At 55.5% G+C, this 23339-nt stretch overlaps 15 protein-coding genes across 15 annotated transcripts; 9 read left to right on the forward strand and 6 right to left on the reverse strand.

The window, feature by feature from the left end:
• Window positions 1–317: 317 nt before the first annotated feature.
• Window positions 318–1061, forward strand: OSTLU_28872 (predicted protein; the record flags this gene model as incomplete). Its single annotated transcript, XM_001415461.1, has 1 exon — window positions 318–1061. The coding sequence occupies exon 1, from the start codon at window positions 675–677 to the stop codon at window positions 1059–1061; it is 387 nt and encodes a 128-aa protein (XP_001415498.1). The 5' UTR covers window positions 318–674.
• Window positions 1062–1132: 71 nt separating this feature from the next.
• On the reverse strand, window positions 1133–2449 carry OSTLU_28873 (predicted protein; the record flags this gene model as incomplete). The annotated part of the gene is made up of 1 exon (XM_001415793.1): window positions 1133–2449. The coding sequence occupies one exon, from the start codon at window positions 2447–2449 to the stop codon at window positions 1133–1135; it is 1317 nt and encodes a 438-aa protein (XP_001415830.1).
• Window positions 2450–3199: 750 nt separating this feature from the next.
• OSTLU_28874 (predicted protein) lies at window positions 3200–3799 on the forward strand (the record flags this gene model as incomplete). Its single annotated transcript, XM_001415462.1, has 1 exon — window positions 3200–3799. The coding sequence occupies one exon, from the start codon at window positions 3200–3202 to the stop codon at window positions 3797–3799; it is 600 nt and encodes a 199-aa protein (XP_001415499.1).
• A 78-nt stretch (window positions 3800–3877) lies between these two features.
• On the reverse strand, window positions 3878–5965 carry OSTLU_13743 (predicted protein; the record flags this gene model as incomplete). The annotated part of the gene is made up of 1 exon (XM_001415794.1): window positions 3878–5965. One exon carries the CDS (start codon window positions 5963–5965, stop codon window positions 3878–3880), a length of 2088 nt encoding a protein of 695 aa, XP_001415831.1.
• A 100-nt stretch (window positions 5966–6065) lies between these two features.
• OSTLU_28876 (predicted protein) lies at window positions 6066–7368 on the reverse strand. The gene has a single exon (XM_001415795.1). The coding sequence runs from the start codon at window positions 7148–7150 to the stop codon at window positions 6107–6109; it is 1044 nt and encodes a 347-aa protein (XP_001415832.1). The 5' UTR covers window positions 7151–7368; the 3' UTR covers window positions 6066–6106.
• A 376-nt stretch (window positions 7369–7744) lies between these two features.
• On the forward strand, window positions 7745–9229 carry OSTLU_40144 (predicted protein; the record flags this gene model as incomplete). Its single annotated transcript, XM_001415463.1, has 1 exon — window positions 7745–9229. A coding segment is annotated over one exon (1485 nt), but the record flags the coding sequence as incomplete, so codon positions are not given.
• A 240-nt stretch (window positions 9230–9469) lies between these two features.
• Window positions 9470–10597, forward strand: OSTLU_40179 (predicted protein; the record flags this gene model as incomplete). The annotated part of the gene is made up of 1 exon (XM_001415464.1): window positions 9470–10597. A coding segment is annotated over one exon (1128 nt), but the record flags the coding sequence as incomplete, so codon positions are not given.
• Window positions 10598–12326: 1729 nt separating this feature from the next.
• On the forward strand, window positions 12327–12995 carry OSTLU_28878 (predicted protein; the record flags this gene model as incomplete). The annotated part of the gene is made up of 1 exon (XM_001415465.1): window positions 12327–12995. One exon carries the CDS (start codon window positions 12327–12329, stop codon window positions 12993–12995), a length of 669 nt encoding a protein of 222 aa, XP_001415502.1.
• Window positions 12996–13070: 75 nt separating this feature from the next.
• On the forward strand, window positions 13071–14477 carry AOX4 (amine oxidase; the record flags this gene model as incomplete). Its single annotated transcript, XM_001415466.1, has 1 exon — window positions 13071–14477. The coding sequence occupies one exon, from the start codon at window positions 13071–13073 to the stop codon at window positions 14475–14477; it is 1407 nt and encodes a 468-aa protein (XP_001415503.1).
• Window positions 14478–14671: 194 nt separating this feature from the next.
• On the forward strand, window positions 14672–15415 carry OSTLU_12109 (predicted protein; the record flags this gene model as incomplete). The annotated part of the gene is made up of 1 exon (XM_001415467.1): window positions 14672–15415. The coding sequence occupies one exon, from the start codon at window positions 14672–14674 to the stop codon at window positions 15413–15415; it is 744 nt and encodes a 247-aa protein (XP_001415504.1).
• Window positions 15416–15567: 152 nt separating this feature from the next.
• Window positions 15568–16005, reverse strand: OSTLU_13748 (predicted protein; the record flags this gene model as incomplete). The annotated part of the gene is made up of 1 exon (XM_001415796.1): window positions 15568–16005. The coding sequence occupies one exon, from the start codon at window positions 16003–16005 to the stop codon at window positions 15568–15570; it is 438 nt and encodes a 145-aa protein (XP_001415833.1).
• Window positions 16006–16149: 144 nt separating this feature from the next.
• OSTLU_86123 (predicted protein) lies at window positions 16150–18492 on the forward strand (the record flags this gene model as incomplete). Its single annotated transcript, XM_001415468.1, has 1 exon — window positions 16150–18492. The coding sequence occupies one exon, from the start codon at window positions 16150–16152 to the stop codon at window positions 18490–18492; it is 2343 nt and encodes a 780-aa protein (XP_001415505.1).
• A 38-nt stretch (window positions 18493–18530) lies between these two features.
• OSTLU_92127 (predicted protein) lies at window positions 18531–19361 on the forward strand (the record flags this gene model as incomplete). The annotated part of the gene is made up of 1 exon (XM_001415469.1): window positions 18531–19361. One exon carries the CDS (start codon window positions 18531–18533, stop codon window positions 19359–19361), a length of 831 nt encoding a protein of 276 aa, XP_001415506.1.
• A 120-nt stretch (window positions 19362–19481) lies between these two features.
• On the reverse strand, window positions 19482–22268 carry OSTLU_28884 (predicted protein; the record flags this gene model as incomplete). Its single annotated transcript, XM_001415797.1, has 1 exon — window positions 19482–22268. The coding sequence occupies one exon, from the start codon at window positions 22266–22268 to the stop codon at window positions 19482–19484; it is 2787 nt and encodes a 928-aa protein (XP_001415834.1).
• Window positions 22269–22594: 326 nt separating this feature from the next.
• On the reverse strand, window positions 22595–23167 carry OSTLU_28885 (predicted protein; the record flags this gene model as incomplete). Its single annotated transcript, XM_001415798.1, has 1 exon — window positions 22595–23167. One exon carries the CDS (start codon window positions 23165–23167, stop codon window positions 22595–22597), a length of 573 nt encoding a protein of 190 aa, XP_001415835.1.
• Between the last annotated feature and the right edge of the window lie 172 nt (window positions 23168–23339).

The following is a 23339-nucleotide window of genomic DNA, read 5'->3' on the forward strand; positions in this document are numbered from 1 at the left end:
CCGAATCGATGCACACGGCGATGAATTCAACGCACGTTTATTTGTACAAGTGGAACAAAATGTGCTCGTGGGCAGGAACGGCAGCTCTCATGTTCACCAAGCAAGGCGTCGAGAAACTTCTTCGGTACAGTACCGAACACAGTCTCGACATGATCGATGCTTTCCTCATGGGCGGATGCATTAAATCGGGAAAGACGAGTCGTCTTTCCTTGAACTGTTATCACGCGTCGAGCGTGCCAACCAAGAAAGAGCTCCTGGGTGGAATCGTGCCCGATTGGTACACTGACGAAACCGTGGGCGATCGAGCACTTCCTCAAGAGCAGGTTGACGCCATGGATCGGGATGACGCCAAGTTCAACTCGCTTGGTTGTCAGCGCGGCGGCGACGAGTTCAAGTCAAAATCTGCCTGGATTCCCACGTCCTGGGCTGGAGACGACTCCGTGGATTCGTGCGTTCCCTCCTGGAACGCCCCGGTGGACGTGTGCGATGCATCCGTGAAGTATCCACTCGATGGACACAAGTACTCACACCTCGGCAGCGCGATGTTGCGTACAAAGCCCGAGCGTTAGCGACGCTTGTAAAGAAACAGCCACACCAACGTGTTCTTCTCGCCAGGACTCTACGACACAGTCGCATTCGCGCGCGCGCGACGCGACGCCGCGTCGTCCGTCGCGATGGAAGATCTCCAGAAGAACATCGTGAAAATTCAGGACGACCTCGACCTCAAGGTGTTTCGCCCGTTGCAGAAGCGCGCGTTCGACGCTTCGTCCAAGTGCTGCGACGGGGACAAATCGAGGGAAAGCTTTCAGGCGTGTCTCGAACGCGCGGGACAGGCGACATCGCAGGCGGAGCACGCGGTGATGCAGACGCTCGGACAGTTTCAGCAACGCGTGCAGCGGTGCGTGGTGCAGTGTCAAGATAAGGCGCAATCTATCGTGGAGGCGAAAGGGGTCGAGAAGGCGCAGGCGCAGATGGAGAGTTGCGCGAACGACTGCGGCAAGTTCTACGTGAAAGAATTGAATTCAATCGGGGCGAAGTTGATGAAGGAGCACAAACCGTAGTGCAAAAAAAAGAAGCTTAATTTACTAGAGTGTTGTTACTAAAGACTAAATCTATAGCGCCATCTGATGCGTTACGACGTCTTCTTCGAGCTCTCGCTCGCACGAAAAGCTTCTCTGCGACGAAGCTGGAAGTGACGCATCTCACGCATGAAGCCTAACATTAGCGGGAAAATCGTCGGCAATATGATTGGCATCACTGATGCGACTTTGTACTCGAACGGAAAAGACTCGAGACCGCCGAGAGAGAATGGATCGAAGAACGCTCTCTCCGCCGCCGCGTGCGCCGAGCGCGCGCTCGCGCCGGCTTCGTCGTACCGTGCGTTCTGCGCCAAATCAATCGCTCGTTCGAGTGCTTCAACCGACTCCAGTATTCTTTCAGCGATAGCGTCCGGAACAGCGATGTCCGCTATGCTCGAGATGACCTCGTCAAGCGATTTCAAAGTAGAAATCGTCGATTGCGAATCGGCAACCAATCGCGAATGCACAAGCGCATCGACCTCCCACGTCGCGAAACCGGTGTGCTTAGGCGGTAAAACCTTTGCTCCGAATTTTTGCAGAAATTCGCCCGCGCCTAAATGAATCCTAAGCTGGCGCACGAAAGCGTTCACGACGTTTACAACTTCGTCGTTTCGCAGTCTGATTTCGTTTTCGCCGCGAGCCACCGCACATCCTGGAGGATTGACGACCACGAGCCCACCCCAACCTTCGACGATAAACGCATTTGTCGCCGTTAATTCATGATTATCATCCAACACATACAGTGGACACTCGGTTTGAGGCGGTACGTACACCACAAAGTGCAACGGTTTCCCGTCGATGGGCGTGTACGTCACGGACGTGTCGATCGGCCAGTCTGAATCTATGAAGAATGGTGTCTGCTTCGAGTCAACCACGTATCCCCTGTGTTTGTCCGACCACATCGGTCGCACCCGACTGCGTGCGTGTCGCAACACTTGTGCCTCGATCCGCACCTCTAATACGCGACTCAACGCTTCCGGGAGCGCGCCGAGAAACGGTTGCTCGACGTCGCGTTGAAAATCCCATGAAAACGCGTACCCAGGCGTCGGCTCCGCGTTCACCAGACTAAACGATGCGAGCAAGATACCGTCCGATGTCGTGAGAAACGGTGACGCGCTGGGTGTCGTTTCATCGGCAGGTGCGAATAGCGCGCGAAGTCGTTCCTCCAGTTCATCCGCGAGGAGACGCTCGTCGTCGAATCGCATCCATGCCGCTCGGTGCGTCCCGACGACAAATTTCCCACGCTCTTCATCGTTTTCACCGCGACGATCGCGCACGACGACGAAGTCGTACACCGTCGCGTTCTCGTCCGCGAGCGCGCGCGTCCGCGCGTCGACGTCTTCGTCCGACGCCGCCGCGAGCGCGTCCATCCATCCCTCGCCTCGCCTCGGCGTCGCCGCCTCGATCGTCACCCAACGCGCGACGTCCTCTAATCCTCGCCTTCGCGCCACCTCTCGCACGATGTTTTCTCCTCCCTCCGCGTCGATCCACACTCGCGCTCGCGCCCGTCGCGTCGACGTCGCTCGCGCCGCGCGCGTCGCCGCGTCCTCGTGATCCACCCTCGCCGTCCTCGCTCTCGTCGGCGCCGTCACCGCGCGCGCCGCCATCGCGAGCGCGACGCCGAGCGTCGTCAGCGCGTGCGCGAGCATCGCCAACCGTTTCCCGCGCGGCGTCGCGCCTCCCTTTGCGAATCTCGCGCGCTCGGCGTCGTCTCTCGGCGCGTGCGCGCGCGCGCGACGCGCCTCCCTCGCCGCGCGCGCGACGACGACGACGACGACGACGACGAGCGCCGCGCGATCGCTCGACGCCGACATCGCGCGCGTCGCGCGCGCGCGCCGCTCTGACGCCGGACGACGCACGTCGACGAGGACGCGAGACGGCGACGCGCGCGCACGCGAACGATGGACGAGGACGACGCGACGACGCGGGAAGAGGAAGACGAGACGACGAGGCGCGCCGACGAGGCGACGCGCGAGACGCGCTGGGGGGGAGCGTTCGTGTGCTTCGTGGGGGCGAAACAACGAGGGAGCGCGTCGTCGTCGTCGCGCGGCGGGGCGGCGACGGGAGGACGGTGTCGACGACGGTCGGCGCTCGTGGCGCTGGAGGAACTCGGGTGCGAGATGAAGCGAGATTTCGGCGCGGCTGGGTTCTTGGCGGCGGCGCGGGAGGCGAACGTGCACGAGTGCGAGGACAGCGGGATGCTGGCCGTGTTCGTGGGGGAGTTGGAGAATTTGGAGGAAATGGCGCGAGATTGTGATTTGCCGAGCGACGCGAACCCGGCGCACGTGGTGACGCAATTGCGGTCTACGTACGGAACGCACTTTCTGGATGAACTCAAGGGGAGTTGGGCGTTCGCCATGGTGCATCCGCAGCGAGAAGCGGTGTTCGCGGCGGTCGATCGCGACGGTACGCACACGATTTACCGTGGACGAGGGTGTGAGGGCGGGGTGATCATCATGTACGCCCCGCGAGGGTCGAGTTTTAACCCGCGACAGTGCGCCGCGCTAGATGTATTTGAGCTCACAAAGGTGCCCGCGGGGAGCTTCATCAGCGGCAACAAACACATCTCACCGCATCGATACGTGATGACGAAGAGCGATCAAGATTTGGCCGATACGTGTAATACGTTCGACGACATTCAATACGGTGGCGGCGATGGCACCGGACTGAACGATTTTTCAAAGTTGAAGGCGTCTCTCGAAACGCCTTCAGCGGATTGATTCTTTTGTAATACCGAGCAGCGGCGCTGAGAAACAAACAAACAATCATCTAAATGACAAAAAATAATCTACCACGAATTAAAGCTTGGAGACGCCGAAGTTACCGCGGCTCAGCTTTGGTTGCAAGAGCTCGGTGTATCCGGGTGGCGTGTGCTTTCTGTTGAACGGCGCCGCTTGTACTTCTTCGTACAGTCGGCGGTAGACGTCTCCATCCTTCGCACCGAGCGCGGAGTTTAAGAAATAGTCGTGCAGTCCAAAAGAGTCAACGAGCGCTGCCGCATCTGGTCGAATTTCAGACAAAAGTTTAAAGATTTCTTGTCGAATCTCGGCCGCTTGTTCGCCGTCGATGTGCCCGTCTTCCAAAAACTCACCCATCGTGTCATCCATACCACACAAACCGTGAAGGCAGACGAGGCGATGCAACACGTTTAACGTTTCCGCACTCACTCGAGATCGAGTCTCGTCGTACGCGAGGACGAAATTATACATGACGACGAACGCGCAATGCGCCTTCGCCGCGCCGATCCACTGTACCATGTGTACTCGCATCGCTTCGTCAGGCGACAAATCGCCCGTCACCTTGGAGGCTTCCGTGACTAACCGCCACGCCCGATGGGCGTACGCATCGAGGATGGCCTTTTCATCGCGTAAACTTGCGCCGAGAGCAAGCGCGCTCCGAGAACTTGCACCGTCGAGATAACGGAGCGCGTCCACAGGTGGTTGGCCATTGAGCATTTTTCGGTGCGCCTTTAACAAATACCGAGCGGTTTGTAAGCAAAGCACGTTGTTGTCACCTTCATACGTCACGTTGGGGGCGTAGGTGGCTAGTGTAGTGCCGAATCCCGCTAGGTTCATGTAGCCGTGACCACCGCACGTTAGACGACATGCTTCGATGGCATCCTTCGTCGCCCACGAACAGTACGCCTTGAGCCCGCTCGATGTGGCGTGAAGCTCTGGAAGGGCGGAGAAGTCCTTTTTCTCGCGGGAGTCCCTCTGGAACTCAAAATACATACGGCGCATGTAATCAGACGTGCAGTGAAAGGCAAATGCCTTAGCGAGAATGGGAAACAGCGTTCGCTGGCTGTGCTGATAATCGATAACTTGGCACTCCATCCCCGTCACCTCGTCGGCGTTCGATTGCCGGCGAACTAAATTGTATCGAATCGCAATAGTGACGGCTTTCTTCATGTAAAGCGCGGCGTTCATAACGATGTCGGAGCGAATGAAGACCATCGTACCGTACGAAACTTTCGCCACCGGCGCTGGCACGTACGTACCGTCGCGTTCAACCTTGGAGTGACCCATCAACATTGCTCGGCGTTGGACGCGAACGTGATCAAATCTCAGAAACCCGTTGTCGACGGCGTTGTAGCCCATCTTGTTACCGATATCACCTATCGTGCATCCTGGTAACGGCTCATGCGTCTTATTATCGCGAATTTGCACCACGAACGGATGCACGCCATGATCGACGCCTTTGGTGAACAATCGAGCCATCACGACGGCGTGTGTGGACGTCTTTCCCAATCCGCCCGGCCACCATTTTGTGCTCGTCAACGTCGGCGAGTGCACGACGAACTCCTCGCGCTCTTCATCATAAGTCGCCGTCGTTTCTAGCCCTCTCAAGTAGGTTCCATGTCCGAGCTCCGTCTGCGCGTACGTCCCCACGCACTCCAGCTTTACGCACTTTGGAATCCAATACTTTCGCTGTTCCTCGTCCCCTTGCCCTTGAATTGTGGGAATGAACATTCCTAGGTGTAAGTCCAGCCCCCCGGGTTCGTCGATCAACTCCCGCATGATTCGCGCCACGGCGATGGGTTCTTTCTCATTCATGCTCGCCACCGCGCTCGGCAGCGCCAAGTACATTCGCAGCGTGCGCTCGTACAGTTCGTCCCGCTCGTCAAAGTACTTGCCTCGCTTACTGAACGCCTCGTTCGTCGTCATCACCGACGCGATTCGCTGACGCAATTTATAATTATCCTTCCCTCCCGCGAGCAAGACCTCGAGTTCGCGCGAGTTGAACGACGCCCGCGCGCGCTCGAGTCGCAAATCTTCCTTCGGGTCGCTCGTGCTCGCCGCGATGACGTCGCTCGATGGTTCGACGAGCGCGCGTGTGTGCGCGTCCACGACGCGGTGGCCGCGACCATCGCGCGAGTCGTCGAGCATCGCGCTCGTCCGCGACGTCGGGTCGGTCGCCGGACGTTCGGCGCGGATCAGTGACGCAAGATGCGCAACAATCCACAGTCATCCACAAGACCTCGTCTGCTCGTCGCGGGTGCGTTGCATAAAATTACAGCTTTATGTTGACTATTGCGCTTCGCGCTGCTTTCGGCGAGTGTCCAAAACGGCGAGAATGCGGCGCAATGTGATACCCTCGCCCGCTCCGTAGCCGTCGACGACGGAGTCCACGCCTGGGAACTCGCCGCCGCGCTGGAGCTGGTTGCGCACCATGACGGAAAAACCACCGGCTGACGTGGCTTCGGAACACGTCGCCTGGGATCCACCGATAAAGATGACGTTCTCGGAAGAAAACCCGCGCTGGATGGCGATTTCAGATATCACTTCGGCGGTGAGCATCGAGCGACGACTCGTGGAGAACATCCCAGCATCGATGATGACGTCCGAGTTGAAGTTTTGGCGCTGCAAATTGCCGCCGATTTCCGGGGCGAGCAAATCGCCCTTGGTCTTCTTCATCATTCGCGCCGCCTCCGAGCGCGCCTGGGAAGCGATACCTTTGGTGGCGTTGAAACTTTCCGGTGCACCTGTGATGGAAATCGCCGCCGAGCGAAGTGGACCCAACCCGTGAAGCGCGGCTTCCAACACTCGATCCTCGCTCGTGGACGCCGTCTCGGAGATGATGAGCACTTGTAGCTTGTCGTTTTCGCGAATACAATCATCCACGAATCGCTCAACCCCGCTTCGAAGCTTGAGCGCGTGCTCGTCAATCATCAACTGGAACTGTTTCTCTTTCTCGTCGATCAAGTCGCGAAGGAATACGTCCCTCATCCGCGCTTCGTCCTCCCTCGACATCCCCGTCGGCGCGCCCGCGTCGACGACGCCCGCCGCGTCCGCGAGCGGCACCATATCCCCGAGTCTCTTTATCGCCTTCAAGTACTCGTCGTTATCGATCGCCCTTTTCGCCGTCGCGTTCAACTCGCTCGGGTACCCGTAAAAGTGAAAGTACCGCTCCAGCATCCCGTACGCGCTCCCGCCGCCGCTTCGCAACAGCGACGCGTACTCCCTGTGGTCCCAGTTCGCGCTCCGCACCCCTTTCGCCGCGAACGCGCGATTAAACGCGACTCGGTGCCCGTCCCCGTGCACGTCCACGAGCGCGCCGTCGCACTCAATCATCACCAGCGTCGTCTTCCCGTGCGCGCCGTCCACGACCTCCGTCGACGCGCGCGTCGCGCGCGCGCCCCGTCGACGCGCATTCAAACCACCGCGCCGCGCGAATCGCGTCGCGCGCGCGCCCGCGCGTCTCGCCGTCGTCATCGGCGTCATCGTCATCGTCGTCGTCGTCGTCGTCGTCGTCGTCGTCGTCGCCGACGCGGCGCGCGCGACGTCCGCGAACGAACGCACGCACCGACGAGTGCGGGCGCGCGTTCGACGTTCGAAATCGAACGCGCGCCGCGTCCGTCCGTCGGTTTTGCGCCACGTGGCGTGTTTTTTCCATCCGACGCGCCGCCCGCCAGGCGACGACGACGACGACGGATGGACGACGGATGACCGACGACCGACGACCGACGCTACTCGACCGCGCGACGGGACCGCGCGAGGACCCGAGCCGAGTCGCGCGCGGTGTCGGTGACCCGGCGCGCGACCCGGCGCGGCGTCGGTGACCGCGGCGTCGGCGCGCGAACGCGCGCGAACGCGCCTATCCATCGGCGCTCGCCAACGTTCGGGCGCGAGAAAGTTTGAACGCGACGGCGCGCGGAGGCGCGCGGGATGGAGTACGCGGAGTACAGACCCGATAGTAAAAACGTCGCGCTGAAGAATCGCAGCGCGTATCGATTGGTCGGACACACGTGCGCGACGTACGCGCAGTACGTGGTGTACGTCGCCGAGGGCGTGGCGAAGAATACGTTCAACGCGCTGCGAGGGATAAAAGACTGGCGGACGGATGATGAGAATGGGGAAAAGAATGACTTGACGCCGCTGAGCGCGGGTAAGGCTAAGGACTTTTTCTACATCGGGAACATGTACGGAAACATCGAGGATACGTTTAATCGACCGATTTATTCGTCGCCGGAGGATTTTATCGACGTCGCGATTCGGGCGCCGGAACACAACCGCGGGTACTTTGCGCGCTTGCAAGCGACGCCAGAGTCGAGAAAGTGCTTGAATTTGGGGAGTTATAATTATCTCGGGTTCGGTGGCGTCAACGAGCACTGCACACCGGTTGTGGAGAAATCTTTGAGCGAGTATCCAGTGACGAGCGGATCGCCCGCGGCGGAGCTCGGACGAGACAAAAACTTGCGCGAGGTGGAAGATCTCGTGGCCAGATTCGTAGGCAAAGAGAGCGCGTGCGTGGTCGGTATGGGCTTTGCGACGAATAGTACGGTGATTCCGGCGCTTTGCTCGAAGGGCGACTTGATCATTTCTGATGCCTTAAATCACGCATCGATCGTTGAAGGCGCGCGCTTGAGCGGGGCAAAGATTCGCCCGTTTAAGCACCAGTGCGTGGGTGACTTGGAACTCATCTTACAAGACGCGGTTTTGGGTGGATACAATTACAACAAGATTGTCGTCATCGTGGAAGGTATTTATTCCATGGAAGGTGAAGTTTGCAACTTGAAGCCGATCGTGGAGGTGGCGAAAATGTACGGCGCGCACGTGTACTTGGACGAGGCACACTCCATCGGCGCCGTCGGTCCGACGGGGCGAGGCGTGTGTGAAGAGCTTGGCGTTGATACCAAGGACATCACCGTCATGATGGGTACTTTTACCAAGTCATTCGGTGCCGCCGGTGGATACGTGGCGGGTGATAAAGAGGTTGTGGAAGCCGTGAAGCGCTTTTCGCTCGGGTACACCGAGGCGGTTTCCATGGCGCCGGCGGTGTGCGCACAAGTCCTCTCATCTTTGCGTTTGATTTCCGGCGAAGACGGCACAGATATCGGAAAGAAAAAGCTTGATGCGCTCCGAGCAAACTCGGAATTTTTTCGTGATGGCTTAGTAGCGCTTGGCTTGGAAGTTCTCGGCCATCATCCGTCACCAATCATGCCCGTCATGCTCTATCAACCATACAAGATTGGCGATTTCTCTCGTCTTGCTTTCAATCGTGGTTTAGCCGTGGTCGTCGTCGGTTCTCCCGCCACGCCGATAACGCTGCCGCGTGTGCGCTTCTGCATTTCTGCTGCGCACAAGAGGGCCGATCTGGAGAATGCATTGCACGTGATTTCTGACATTGCCGACGAGCTTTGCCTCAAGTTTAAGAAGTATCCCGCGAACCGATTTTTTCCGGGTTCCATCGAGGAGCTCGAAAAGCGAGAGCACAAAGAGAGTAAGAAACGAGTAGAGTACGCGTTAAAAAACAGAGAAAAGGCTTTGGAGTCTGCGTCTCGACTCCACTGGGCCCCCGTTTCCGTGGGCAGCAAGGTAAACGAAGAGATGAAACTCGAAGATGCCAAGGTTGAGCAGTTCGCCAAGTCCGAGATGAAGGATTCGTACGACATGGTACTTAGCTCGCAAGATTTCTTAGATTTGACCCTCGACGAAACCATGCGATCTCAGTGCGCTGAAACTATTCATCGCTATGGTCTCGGATCGTGCTCACCTCGTGGTTTTTATGGCACATTCCGTCCGCACATGGATTTGGAAGCCAAGATTGCGAAATTTCTCGGCGTGGGTGAAGCTGTGCTTTACTCTTTCGGCGTTTGCACTGCGTCCAGTGTCATTCAAGCTTTAGCGTCAAAAAGTGATGTGGCTGTGGTCGATCGAGGCGTTGGACCGAGTATCATCGCTGGTTTACGTTTGGCGAAGCTCGAAATTAGATGGTACAATCACGCCGATCCTGCTGATGCGGCGCGTGTTTTTGCGCAAATTGAAACCGAAGATGGTTCCACGTCTGCGAGGCTCACCCGACCTGTCAGACGTCGATGGTTGATTACTGAAGCATGTTTTGGCTCCACCGGTCGATGTGCGCCTCTCCGTGAACTTGTAGCTTTGAAGGATCATCACCATGCACGAATGATTCTCGATGAGTCGTTCTCCTTTGGCGCCATGGGTGAAAGTGGTCGTGGTCTGATTGAACACGTTGGACTACCCAGCAGCTCTGTTGATGTCATTTGTGCTTCGTTGGAGAACGCGTGCGCATCTGTGGGTGGTTTTGTGGCCGGAGATACGGGAGTCGTGGCTTACCAACGCTTGATGGGAAGTGGTTACGTCTTCTCAGCGTCCTTACCGCCCTACCTCGCGACGGCTTCTTTACACGCCATCAGCCGCATCGAAGCTGAACCGGCCATGGTTGAAAAGCTTCATGACGCGGCGCGACGTACTCGCAGCGCACTCGTCAGTGGAGACATTCCCGGTATGACTACTGATGCAGATGCCGACTCGCCAGTCATCCCCGTCAAGCTCTCGGCCGGCGTTGGGAGCGGGGACGAGAACATGCTTCTGCATCGCATCGCTGCTCGTATGCGAAGTAAAGGATTTGGTGTGTGCGTGGCTCGAGTCAGTCCTGTCATTTTACCGTCTCACCGCCCCCCGCCGTCCCTTCGTCTATATGCGCACGCCAGTCACACGGCGGACAAGATTGACAAGATGCTCACAGTGCTTCGAGATGCTGCGTTGGATATCCTCCCGCAGCACGCTTTAGCGTCGCCATTACCGCAAAAGCGACCGTCGCTCGATCATCAAGTTCACGTTTCGCCCAGGTCACTATTCACATCGCAGTCGTACTCTACTGATGCGCCAAGTGTGCCGAAAACGTTCAATAGCAAAGAACTCGAAGCCATCAGGAAAAAGATGATGGTTGAAGAAGAGATGGAAGAAACCAAGGCTTGGAAACTTTCGCTTCTCGATAACGACATCGATGAAGAGCCGAACAGTCTTTCCGTGCCTCTGCTCGTGGGTTTACTCTGGTGTCACAATTTATTCCGCCGTTACATCATCGGTCAAATCAACATCACCAAACACTTGGTTCCTAACATTCTCACTAAAGTTGGCTTGCATCCAGAGCAAGTCGGAACCGTCGGTCGCACTTTCCACGTCATTTCAATGTGGTTAGGCAGCCGAAACTTTTACTATTTAGTACTTCCCGTTATCGTGTGGACTGTGGACAGCAGTTACGCGCAGTTAATGATGATTATTTACTGCATGAGCTGCGCCTACGGCTGCCTGACGAAGGGTACGATGAGCACTCAGAGCTCGAGTAAGCGACCGGCGCAAAGTTCTCTCGGCGCTCTAGCTCCTCATAAGGTGTACGCATGGCCATCGATTGCTGGTATGAATGCTTCCGCCATTCCTTTCTTCGTGCTTCGTTGGAGATACGGCAGCGTGCCGCTTTGGGAGATGGAGCATCCTTACATCGTCGTCGGAGATTACCTACTCGCATTCGCTTATATGATGGCGATCGTAATCAGCCGCTTGGCCACTGGTGAGTCGCCAGCCAATATGCAGGGTGGTGTAGTACTCGGTGCGGTCGGGCTGCGACTGGTTTTACCTCTCATGGATTGGTGCAACGCCGGCCTCCAGGCTGGGACGGTGATGACGACGCAAGGCGCTTCTTTCCTCGCCTTGACGTCCGCGGCGATTCTTCTTTTCCCTGTCCCGCTGAACAGCCGAGGTCACATTCTTGTCGCCGCGCAGACGTGCTACCGCCGCATGTGGCGCACCTTGTTTTACATGCTTGCATTCATAGTGGGCGCGATTTGGCGCGAAAAGCCGACGAAAGTCGCGGCGTTTCCAACGACAATCCGTGAGTGGTTCACCTTGATTGCCGCGAAGGCTATCATCGGCCACATCGTTCTTTACGTCGTTGTTCTCGCGATTGGATCCCTCGCTAAGATTAGTTTCGAAGGTGCCCTTCGCCTCTATGTGCGAGAGATTAAACCGCGCGTGCAAAAGCCCGGGCACAAGAGCGGCTCCGTCGGCACGGTGCACATGCGCCGCGCCGCACTCTACTTCGTCGAGCTCGCCCAGGACATCACCGCCGGTCTCACCACTGCGAACGTTGTTCCAAAAATTTTCGACGCGCTCGCAATTTAAAAGACGCTGTAACACCATTCGTTTTTCAATAGTCTTGTCCGCCAGCTGCGAAAGAAAGAAAGCGCCCGCCTCTCGGAGGTTGTCTTTTCCACAAGATGAGGGAGGTGCCGACGCCAGTTCGCGCTCGACGTCGAAGATGTCCGCCACCGCGAACTCTCGCGCGTACGTCGCTGACGTCAAATCCCGGTCTTCGTCCCGTGGACGACGCGCTGTGAAATCGCGCCGCGCGCACACCACGCCGCGCGCCGTCGGCGTGAGCGATGACGTCGTCACATCTTCGTCGTCGTCCTCTTCTGATTCTATCGAGAACGGGCCGTGTAAGATGAATATTTACGCCCTGGCCGCGTGTGCGGGACGCGGTGAAGCCGCGACGACGCAGCAGCGCGACGAGATGCGCGCGCTTGTGCGCTCGTTGACGAATCCCACGGCGGCGCCGGCGCGAGACGAGCGGCTCAACGGAACGTGGGAGTTGGTGTACGAGAGCAGCGGTTTTCCGTTCCGCTCGTCCCCGTTTTTTTGGGCCGTGGGTAAGCTCCTTGGTGAGAATGCTGACTTCTTTTACGGCGCGCACGAGCATCAGACGAGCATGTTTGGCGGCGGCTGCGGGACGTGCTTGCAGAAAATCTCCGAAGGCGCGCTCGAGAGCGACTGCATCGTCAAGGCTTCGCTGGGCGTCCCACTCCTCGGATTCGCCCCGCTTTTCTCTGGATACGGTTCCGTGATAACTAAGGGTACGACTCGGGTGTTGGACGACGACACGATCGCGATGCCACTGGGATCTTTGTCGACGACGGTGCGGCAAGACGACGCCAATGTTTTGCCAGCGTTGAACTTCTTGAATGGCACCACGGTTCCCGTAGGCGACGTCATGGGTCGAATCGCCGATGGTGAGTCCGAGGTCACCATGCGCATAACTTACCTCGACGAGGACATGCGCGTGAGCGAGTTAGAGGACGGCACGCAGCTGGTCTATCGTCGACGCGTCGCGTAAACATTCTTGTGCAATAAATTTAAGGTTGAACTCGACTTCGACTTCACCGCCTCATACGGTCGCGCGTCGTGTATCATGCGAGCTTACGCGACGAAAGCAAAAGCGTGTGCGAATGTGTGTCGTGCGTCCGACGCTCGTGGCTCGAATCGGCCAACTGTCGCCGCGCGTCGACGTCGAACGACGACGTTGGCGCACAAAGATAAAGCCGACGTCGTCGTCATCGGTGGCGGACTAGCCGGTCTTGCGGCGTGTAACGAACTAGAAAAACGTGGGGCCGATTACGTTTTGCTTGAATCCAGCGACGATGTCGGCGGGCGCGTGCGCACAGACATCGTCGATGGGTTCTTGCTCGATCGAGGCTTTGCCATCTTTCTCACTGGATATCCTGAGGCGCAGAAAGTGTTGAACTACGACGCGTTGGAGTTGAAGCCGTTTTATGCAGGCGCGGACGTGCGATTCAACGGTGCGTTTCATCGCGTGGCGGATCCGTTTCGTCACCCGCTGGATGGGTTACAGTCGTTGACGAATCCGGTGGGGAGCGTCGCGGACAAGGTGCTCGTCGGGCTGGTGCGATTCCAAACCTTGCTAGCGATGGGAACGCTGGATGAAATGATGTCAGCCGACGGAGAGACGACGATCATGAAGCGTTTAAAGGATTCTGGATTCAGTGATGAGATGATTGATCGATTTTTTCGTCCATTTATGGCGGGGATTTTCTTCAACCGCGAGCTGACGACATCGAGCAGACTGTTCAATTTCGTGATGCGCATGCTTGCGACTGGGCAGAACTGTCTGCCGGCCAAAGGGATCGGAGCGGTGAGCGCTCAGCTGCGCGGTTATCTCACGGCTGACAGAGTTCGTGTGAACGCCAAGGTGACGACATTGAGCGAGCGAGACGCTGACATGTCTAGAACGCTCACGCTTGACAACGGAGAAACAGTGACGGCAAACAAGTCCGTCATCATAGCGTGTGAAGGGCCTGAGGCGGCCAGATTACTCGGTGGCTCCTTGGAGCAGAGTCCAAGTAAACCAGAGTCCGCAGTCGGCACGATGTGCCTGTATTTCTCCATGGACAAGGCACCAACGGATGATGCCATTTTGTATTTGGACGGCGACAACAAAGGGGGTATCGTAAATAATTGCTGCTTTCCCAGTAACGTGGCGCCTTCCTATGCCCCATCCGGGAAAGCGTTGGCTTCTGTGTCTATCATTGGTGTCCCGAGCGAAGACGACGCTAAGATGGAGGCCAAGGTTCGCGATGAACTTTCTTCGTGGTTTGGTGACGACCAAGTTGCGACGTGGCGTTTGTTACGCACCTATCGCATCCCGTACGCGCAGCCCAATCAAGAGCCTCCGACGAACTTTGCTCGTTCGAGCGTTTTAGGCAATGGATTATTCATCGCAGGCGATCATCGAAGCTCTTCCACGTTCGACGGTGCGCTCGTTTCCGGAAGAATCGCAGCAGAGGCGGCGACCAAATAGACACCCGTAGAAGCCTGCCTCACAACAAGACCGCGCGCATGCGCGCTAGTAATTTGACATCCCAACGCGTAGAAGTACATACCTATCGTGCACCGATTTCGCGCACGTATCGTCGTCGCACGCGCGCCTCGGGGATGACGACGACGCACGAAGACGTACCCACGGCGACGAATTACCTCACGCCGATGCGAACGATGGAAGACCTTCAAACCGCGGAAAGAGCGCGCGATGCGGTGGTTTTGTTGAACTACGACCTGCCTCCGCACGCACTGTCTCTGTGGTTGTCGTGTTCGTACAGAGTGTGCGCGGACGGCGGAGCGAATCGCGTGCAAGACTTGCGAGCGGCGTACGACGCGGCGACGAAAGAGTTGAACTACAACGGAGATGACGTGTTTAAGCACCCTCATCGAATCGTGGGTGATATGGATAGCGTATGGGGGTCTGTTGCGTCGTTATATCGCGATAACAAAGCGTACGGATGCCTGTTGGATGATCAAAGCGATGACCAGGATTCGACAGACTTTGTCAAGTGTCTGAGAGCCATAGTGAAACACAAGCCGGAAGTCAAGCGCGTGTTCACCTTGGGCGCACTTGGAGGACGGCTGGACCACGTTTTATACAACATGAAGACTCTGTTTGATTTTCCAGAGCTCGAGATTGTTCTGATTGGAGACCATTCGATGGCGCGCGCGGTGCCCGCGGGCGAAACAATCATCAAACGCGACACACGTTACAAACTCATGCACTGTGGATTGGTGCCATTACAAGGCGACGCGCGCGTGTCAACCGTTGGTTTAAAGTGGGATTTGAACGATGAAGTGATGTCTTTCAACGCCGGTGGATTGATCTCAACAAGTAACCAGTTCATCGAGGACAAGGTCGTCATTCGGACCGATGTTCCGCTTTTGTTTACGGCGTCTCCGCCGATGCCACTTTGACAAGGAACGAGGCGTCTGAGGAACGCAAAAAATATAGATAATCGCTTAGTGCTCAAGTGAGCGAATAGACGTAGACCTTAGCGTGTTTCAATCACACAAATCTATCGTTAAAATTCTAAACGCTAGTTCGAGGAAGCCGCCACGCGCATCCCTCAGATTGGCTTGACCTTCATGTGTAACGTGATGAGCGAAAACACCAAGCACTTCAAATCTTGCACCAGGTAATAAAAGTTCCTAAAGCCGTCCGGATCTTTACTATTCTGTACGTCCAACAGCGACCCAATCTTTGACGTCGTGAAGGATGTGTGATCGTCTCCGTACACAATCTCCAACTCCTGTCGCCCCTCACGATCGGGCTCGGGCCAATTTCGATCGTCCTCTTTCATCACTTCGCTCTCTTTGATGATTCGCGCCACCTCATTCAGCATCTCGCGCGACACCGTCATCTCTTTACGAATGCACGTGTCATTCTTGTAGTTTGAGTTGTTCGCGTATCGAAGCTTGCCGCACGGGCGAAACTCGAACTCGAGGAACTCGTGCCCGAATCGGCCTTTGTGTCCGACGTAGTACCGCACGTAGAAGTCATCCATGGCCCTTTGCGGCAGGGCGCGGCGCGTCTGCTTATGGGACGCGACCCAACAGAGGTTTCAGAGAGTCTCCCAAAAAGTGCATTGGCGGGAGAAATCGTCATCGCGCGACGCCGCACGAGCGCTCGCGCTGCGCGGTCAAACAACATGGACGATGAGGCGTTAAAATCGCCACCATCGCTCGCGCGCGGTGATGCTCGAGTGGTGACGCTCAACGCCTCCGTCGATGGCGTCGAGCCCGCGCTCGTGGTGACCACGCACGCGGGGTCGCAGTACGCCTTCAACGTCCCCGAGGGATTCGCCAGGCTCGCGCTGGAGTGTAAGATTCGACCGACGGGAAAATTGCGAGCTGTGTTCGCCGCGGACGATTCCGCAGCCTCGCTGGGGGGGCTAACGGGGTTGATTTTGCGCCTGTCCGCGGATGGGCACGAACGGTTGGCAGTGGTGGGGCCGAGCGGAACGAGCGCCCAAGTTGAGGGCGCTCGGAAATGTACGCGGTGGGTGCATCCTGAAGTTGATGGAGTTGAGCTGTGCGCGAATTCTAAACGGTGTGGGGGTATTGGGTGTTACGCCGACAACGCTGTGACGGTCTGGCCGCTGTTTCTTGAAGACACATGTGAATGTCTAGTCTGCGAGTGGGAGAATCATAGGCGTCAGACGGCGACCACGAGTGATGAAGAGGAGGATGTAGATGAGGGAGGCCATATTGGCGGCGAACAAAGTGAAGGCGTAGAAGACGATAAGATGGCGTCGCCGTCATCTCGTGTGAAAATGACAAGTACGGACAATACAAAGACGGCGTGCGTGGGTTACGTTTGCGAAGTCAAGGAATTTGACGATGCGCCTGGTGTGCGCATTGCGATTATTCATGTGAAAAGTATGGATTTGATTGCACGACTTGATCAGAATCCGACGCTGAATTGCTTCGCATCAAAGGATCTGCACTCACTGGATGCAATGTTCCATTGTTCGCCAACCGACGTCGCGGACGCTCCTGGTTATAAGTCATGGTTAGAATCAGTCGATTGCGAGCACTTTTTCTGCCGTGCTCAAAATGAACTGGGTTTTCGCGCTAGCGCCCGAATGTCTCTGCGATTGAACACAGTCGATGCGGAATCGTTTCCCATTCCGAGGGCGTTTGGAGACAGCGATGCCAAACAGCGAGTGAGTGATAAATTCACAAGCCTTGGGCTGTGTGCTTGTGTGCATATTCGGAAGAACACTGTCGCGAAGTGCGAGGTAGATCATGTAGTGTTTCGTCCTGATGATGTTGATCCCGACGCAGTACTGAATGAGCTTGCGACGAAACACCCAGAGCTCGCTGCGGCAGCGCAAGCATCACTCACCAGAATACACCGAAAAGAGATGGTTGATCTCGAAGAAAACGGAGATGCTGAGACAAGTCAAGCCGTGGCGTCAAATTTGAAATCGCGCTTAATGCGGGGCTTGATAGGGAGGAAGAAGCAAAAGATAGAAAATGATACCGAGGTGATTTTCCTTGGCACTGGGTCCGCCGAGCCAAACAAATATCGGGGGAGTAGCGGCATCCTCACTGAATTGCCGCGGTCAGTAGCGGCGAAAACGTCCAAAACATGGATGATGTTAGACTGCGGTGAGGGGACCGTGGGTTCGATTCAAAGAATGTTTGGATGCGCGACGATGAAAAGGATTGTCAAGAATCTGAAAGTTGTTTGGATTTCACATCATCACGCAGATCACATGCTTGGTGTTCGTGGTTTATTGGAAGTACATGCTCGCGTTTGCAACGCGCCTTTGACGCTTGTGGGCCCAAGGGTCCTCGAGGAATGGCTACATACTTGCGGTGTGTCCCAAAATCTATATCATTTCGTCCATTCGCGCGACTTGTTTGCAGGACCATTTGGCCGTCTGCCACCGCCTCCGCCGCCCACAAAATTGCAGAGCGTGTCGCGATCACCTCTGCCACCTCCGCCGCCACTAGATGAAGGAAATCAACGACATTCAATTTTTGATCAATCCAATGCCTCGGCTAAGTCTATGGAGAGCCGTCTCATGCAGTTGTGTGGATTGAGTCGATTTGAGGCCGTGGCCGTTGAACACTGTCGCGACGCCGCGGCCCTCGTCGTCGGATCGCCATCTGGGTGGAGTCTGGCTTACTCTGGAGATTGCAGACCGTCGCGAGGTTTCGCCCGTGCAGCAAAAGGGTGTGCCTTGATGATCCATGAGGCGACTTTTGATAACGAACTGAGTGACCATGCGGTGCGGAAACGACATTCCACCACCGCTGAGGCACTTCAAATTGCGGCAGACGCTGGAGTAAAACATATCGTCTTGACGCATTTCAGTCAAAGATATCCCAAAGCAATTTATCTCGATGAGGTTAAGATTAAGCCTATTATCGCTTTCGATGGATTTCGGTTGCGTTATAGTCAGCTTGAGCGTGTTCAAAACTTGCAACATATCATTACGATGGTGAACGGTGTTTCGAGCTCCAACGTCGACAAGATATAGCTGTAGATTTGTAGTCAAAAAAGCGCGCGCATAGAAGTATGCTTCTTCAGTTGGGCTATCGTCGATGTTTTGCAAGCGTCGTGCATGCGCAGACCGAGTCTGTGACGTATTTTCTCGCGGACGCATGTCATGGCGTCGGTTTCACTCTGGCAAAGAGTATTCTGGGAAAATCACCCATGACTAAACTCGCGGCCGCGACGCAGAGCACGGCGTGCGCGCAAGAATTCAAGAACGCTTTCTGGGACGGCGACCGACTGATAACATCATCTTTTGACCTGACTGACCAACGTCAGTTGGAAAATTTTGTATCGAGGTCGAAGTATAGTCTAGGTGACGACGTTCAAGTCTTGCTCGCGAATGTAGGAGAATTACCGAGTCGATGGCAGCGCCAGTTTCTTACAACGCCTTTAATCGGAGATACGATCGCGAGTGAATGGATCCGACTGTGTAAAGACGTTGCCGCCGTTGGAATTTTACTGAAGACCATACTGCCGTCCATGATGGCGGCGCCCACACTCATCGGACGCCGAAAAGTTGTTGCAATATTTTCGCATCAATCACCACGTGCATCGGCAGTGAACGCCGTTGCGTTCAAAGTTGCGAATGCTGCGCTTGACGAGCTTGTACGATCAACGAGCGTAGAGTTAGCTCGAAACGCAGCGCAATCGGAATTTGTTGTCGTAAAAGTCTCCACGCCGATTCTCGCCGATCGCGGGGCACAACTTGAGTGGTGCACAGAAGTCAGCAAGCAGATAGATCGGCTCAGAAAAGATGAGAGTTTTGCACTCCAGTACGATGGTCAAAGCTTACCCATTCCAGGGTATCCAGCGCAGATTGACACTTTTGGGTACGATTCTAATGTGATGTGAAGTGTGTTACAAGCTTCTAATACTACGAGTGTCGGAACGTCGTCGGCGCGCTGCTGCGCAGGTGCGAGCTACAGCTCGAGGAAAAGCCGCAGCCGGCGTCGACGTCGGCGATGGATGAATTCACGAGTACGATTGCCAGTTGAATGCGATATCTAGTTCCCCACTTTTAGCGTTACCAACCTTGAACCTAGCTTCCATTGATCCACCGTGTTCTAAGATGGTGGCGATGGGTACTTCAAGGTTACCCATAAAGTTACTCTTTGTTCCGATCGGGAAGGTTGAATCGACGTCGAACAACTCGATTATGACCTTGCTTTGTTCGCTCGCCGGGGAGAATTCGAATCTTGCATTGAACTCTGGATTGAGATTCTTGTAATGTACCTTGGAAGTGTACACGATGAAATCTTTTCCATCCTTGTTTTTCTTACGCGCGCTTTTGCGCGTCTCCTTATCCATCAAGGCGGAGCTTGAACTCATGCTCTCAACTGGAAGCTTGACTTTGACGTAGGGATCAGATAACCCGTTTGAGTCCATCACCTGCAGATTGATTCCGCGAATCACATGAACAGTCAACAACCCGAGCCCCGCAAAGAGCTCCTTTGCGGCAACGCTACCAAATTGTATGAATTGAGTATTCAGCAATAGTCGCATCGGTGGCTTCTTCACGTTCCCAGCTACCTGCTCAGGGAAATCGAGCCACAATTCTTTTTCGGCGCCATCTTCCGTTGCGTCTTTGATTGTATCAATCCGCACCTCTGTCATCGCGAGTCGAGTTTCGTAGCTAAGCGGGTCTGAATCATAGTCGAGCACGCTTACTTTCAGCGTGCGTAAGTCAACGTCATCGACCGGAATGTAAAAAGTCTCATTCCAAATTGGATCTTCGTTGTTCATCATGGTGGTAGTTTGCACTTGTAACCCATGCTTTTTGACGAACATCTTCACATACGGATCTGTTTTCGAAAGTAGATCCGTTCTCGGAATGTTTTCAGCTCGCACCACAGTCGCCTTGAGAACCCCAGTGTTACGCAATTGCAACATGTGAGTATCGTACCACTTGAAGGGTTTGATTTCTCCGTCCGGCATGGTAATTGGATCGAAGTTGAAGCTCAAAGGTATGACTAGTCGTTCGGGCTGAATGAACATGTCACCAAGTAGGTCGGCAACGAATTCTTCCAACCATTTATCGACGACATTGTACAGCACATCCAAACCACTAGGAAGCTCGCAATGAAATTCAACGATGGGTCGTTCTGTCATGGAAACTGTTAAACCACCGAGCGGACTTGGGAGTGGCACCAGCGGGTTGAGAGTGATTCTCAATTTCGTATAGATTTCGAGATCTTTGACCGCAATATTTATATCCGCTCCAATGTGCGTCTTTGCAGCGAGGACGATGTTCGATTTCCCAGCCCAAGCAAAATCTACGTCGATGCTCGTCGCCATTCCTTCAGCTTTCGTACCTACGTAGGTGAAGTTTCTGAAGACGAATGGGTTCTCACCAAAATCAAGTTCTTTAAACGTCAAACGCTTCAACATAGACGGTCTAGTCGCTTCCATGAGCGGATCAAGTATTTCTCGCAACATACCACTGACTGCTTTGTTGTAGAACGGCCACACGGTAGTCAATAAATTGTTGAGCCAAGGAACGAGTTCGTCAGGGCGATACCTTGCCCACACCGGCGCTGCGTTCATGTACTGCATATCATTTGTACGCACGGCAGGTAAGCCCATAAGCTCAGTCATGCGTGCTGCATTCTTTTCAATTTCCAAGAAGGCCGATAACACTGCATCGATCTCTGCTCGAGATTGAAGACGCGTCTCGTGCTTCCTCACTACCAACCATCCACCTATGAAAGCGAAGAGAAAAGAGAAAACACCTCGGTTATTGCTCAACCAGTCGATGCTATAAATAACCGTCACCTGCCACGTGAAGCAGATCGCACAGATGATCGCCGTGGCAATCTGCGACTGAACCAACGAAGCGCGCCAAAACATGCGCTCAATTTGTATCTTTAAACTCAGCAGCACGTACACGATCAGAATGGTGGACGCAAACGCAAGCAATCTGCGAATATGCGATGCCGTCGAGGCGTCTGGCGAAAGCTTTCCGGAAAAGACGACGTTCGGCACATAAGTCATTGCGAGCATAGCCAACATTCCAATTTTACTCAAGTTCAATCCGGCCTCCTTGGCCGAAGACTTCAACATCTCCGGCGTCGGTCCGTTGAAAATCGGACCAGTTCCAGGAATATACGTCGAAAAGTCAGCTATATCGAACACGTTTCTCTCTCGCAGTACGTGGTCGCCTCGAGAAAGATCGCCGATGGCATATGCCTTTGGCTTTTGCACCGTATCTTCTTGCTTGATATCCGGTGGTGCGATCCATTCAGGACCTTCCCATTTCGGTAACACGTTGGGAGCTAATTTAGGTTCATTTTCGTATCTCTTAAGTCGAGCGCTCAACTCCACAGCTTCTTCCGTCTTCGTAGCTTTATCGCGGATGTCCAGGCGCAGACGAGAGTCGTCATCGTTGTCGGCGAGAATCTTTCGCGTTTGATCGCTCAAGGATTCATTCCGACGCGGAGTGAACGTATCGATCCTTTGTATGTCTTCATCAATCATATCGTCCTCATTACCCGCCGCCAGCGCGCTTTTCTTCTTCTCCTTGAAATCCTTGCTCTTTGGCTTCTGAGTCTTCGACGCGGTCGAAGCGTGCTTGTCGTCATCGCTCCTCGGAAGGATGCCACTGATATCGCCGCTCATATTTCCACTGCTAGTTCTTAGCTCCTCCGAGGATTTCAAGCTCGCAGCTGACTCCAAACGTCGTCCATCGGCCGTCTTTCGTAATTGGAACTCCGTCTCCTCGGCCTCGGGAGCGTCGACGCTTTTCGAGCAACACGAACCCATCGTTGCGACTGCGCGACGACGGGCGCGACTTGATGCTTAAATACTCGTGCCGGTGTGGAGAATCCGTGACCGCACGTGCGGGGAGCGCGTTAAAGTGAGGCTGGATCGAACGATTAATTAGCGCCGCTCCGATCGATCAACCGAGCGGGTTGAGCTGGGTAACAACAGAAGAGTACCTCGGAATGGGTGACGACGCGATGCCTGGAAGACTAGGCGAGATCGTAAAAGAAATAGATTTGAAGTGCATCATCGTCGCTATTCAATGAAAACGGGGTACTAAGGATTAAGAATAGTGCTATCGCCGATATGAAGCAGGTTGTTTCAACTCAACCGCCCGCGGCGAACCTGGCGAGTCTCTTGAGCGCCGGGAACCAATAGGAAACTTCTTCCCAGTGCTTCTGCGAGAGATGCAGCAAGATTGAGTTCACCGCGGGTGTGTTTCCGGACGCTAAACAGTCAGAGAGTGTCACCAGCGCCTCCACGACGGGCTCCGTGATGGTGTTCTCGTCGTCCGCGCCCGCCGCAGCTCCTGTGTTGTTCAAGAAGACGAACAACCCACCGATTTTGTTCGATATCCCTTCGAGTTCCTTCAATTTCATCGGCGGTGCGCCTTGCATGGCGAGCTGATACTTTTCTCGCAGCGTGTTCACGATTGATAAATTATTCTGTCTCACTCGAGAGACGTCGGTGTTTTCAATCGTAGCCGAAGCCGGCGGCTTCGGCCAACCCGGCGCTGGGCCAACCCACGCTCCACCGCTACAATATCTCTCTCTACCTCTCAACGACGTCACCGTCGACGCACTCGGTGAAGGCGTAGACACAGGGACGCCACCAACGACGCGTTGCGGCGCCGCAGAGGGCGCAAACTGAGCCGGCGAAGGGTGTCCGACCAACGGCATCGCCAGCGTTCCCGTGTGCGCGATGGCGCCCGGGTTGAACACTGTTACGTTTGCCGGCGTCGGCGGCACCGCTTGAGGCGCGATTGACGCCGTGGGCGAAGGCACGGCGGGCGGAACGAGCGCTGTCGGTGGTGCCAGAGGCGCCGTCGAAACCGACGCCGCGACGTCTTCT

This window comes from Ostreococcus lucimarinus, chromosome 1 (genome assembly GCF_000092065.1).
Source record: "Ostreococcus lucimarinus CCE9901 chromosome 1, complete sequence".
NCBI lineage: Eukaryota > Viridiplantae > Chlorophyta > Mamiellophyceae > Mamiellales > Bathycoccaceae > Ostreococcus > Ostreococcus sp. 'lucimarinus'.

What these genes read in the sequence shown, in the direction of transcription:
- OSTLU_28876 (XM_001415795.1), bottom strand. Translation starts at nt 7,150, where the DNA reads ATGATTGAGTGCGACGGCGCGCTCGTGGACGTGCACGGGGACGGGCAC.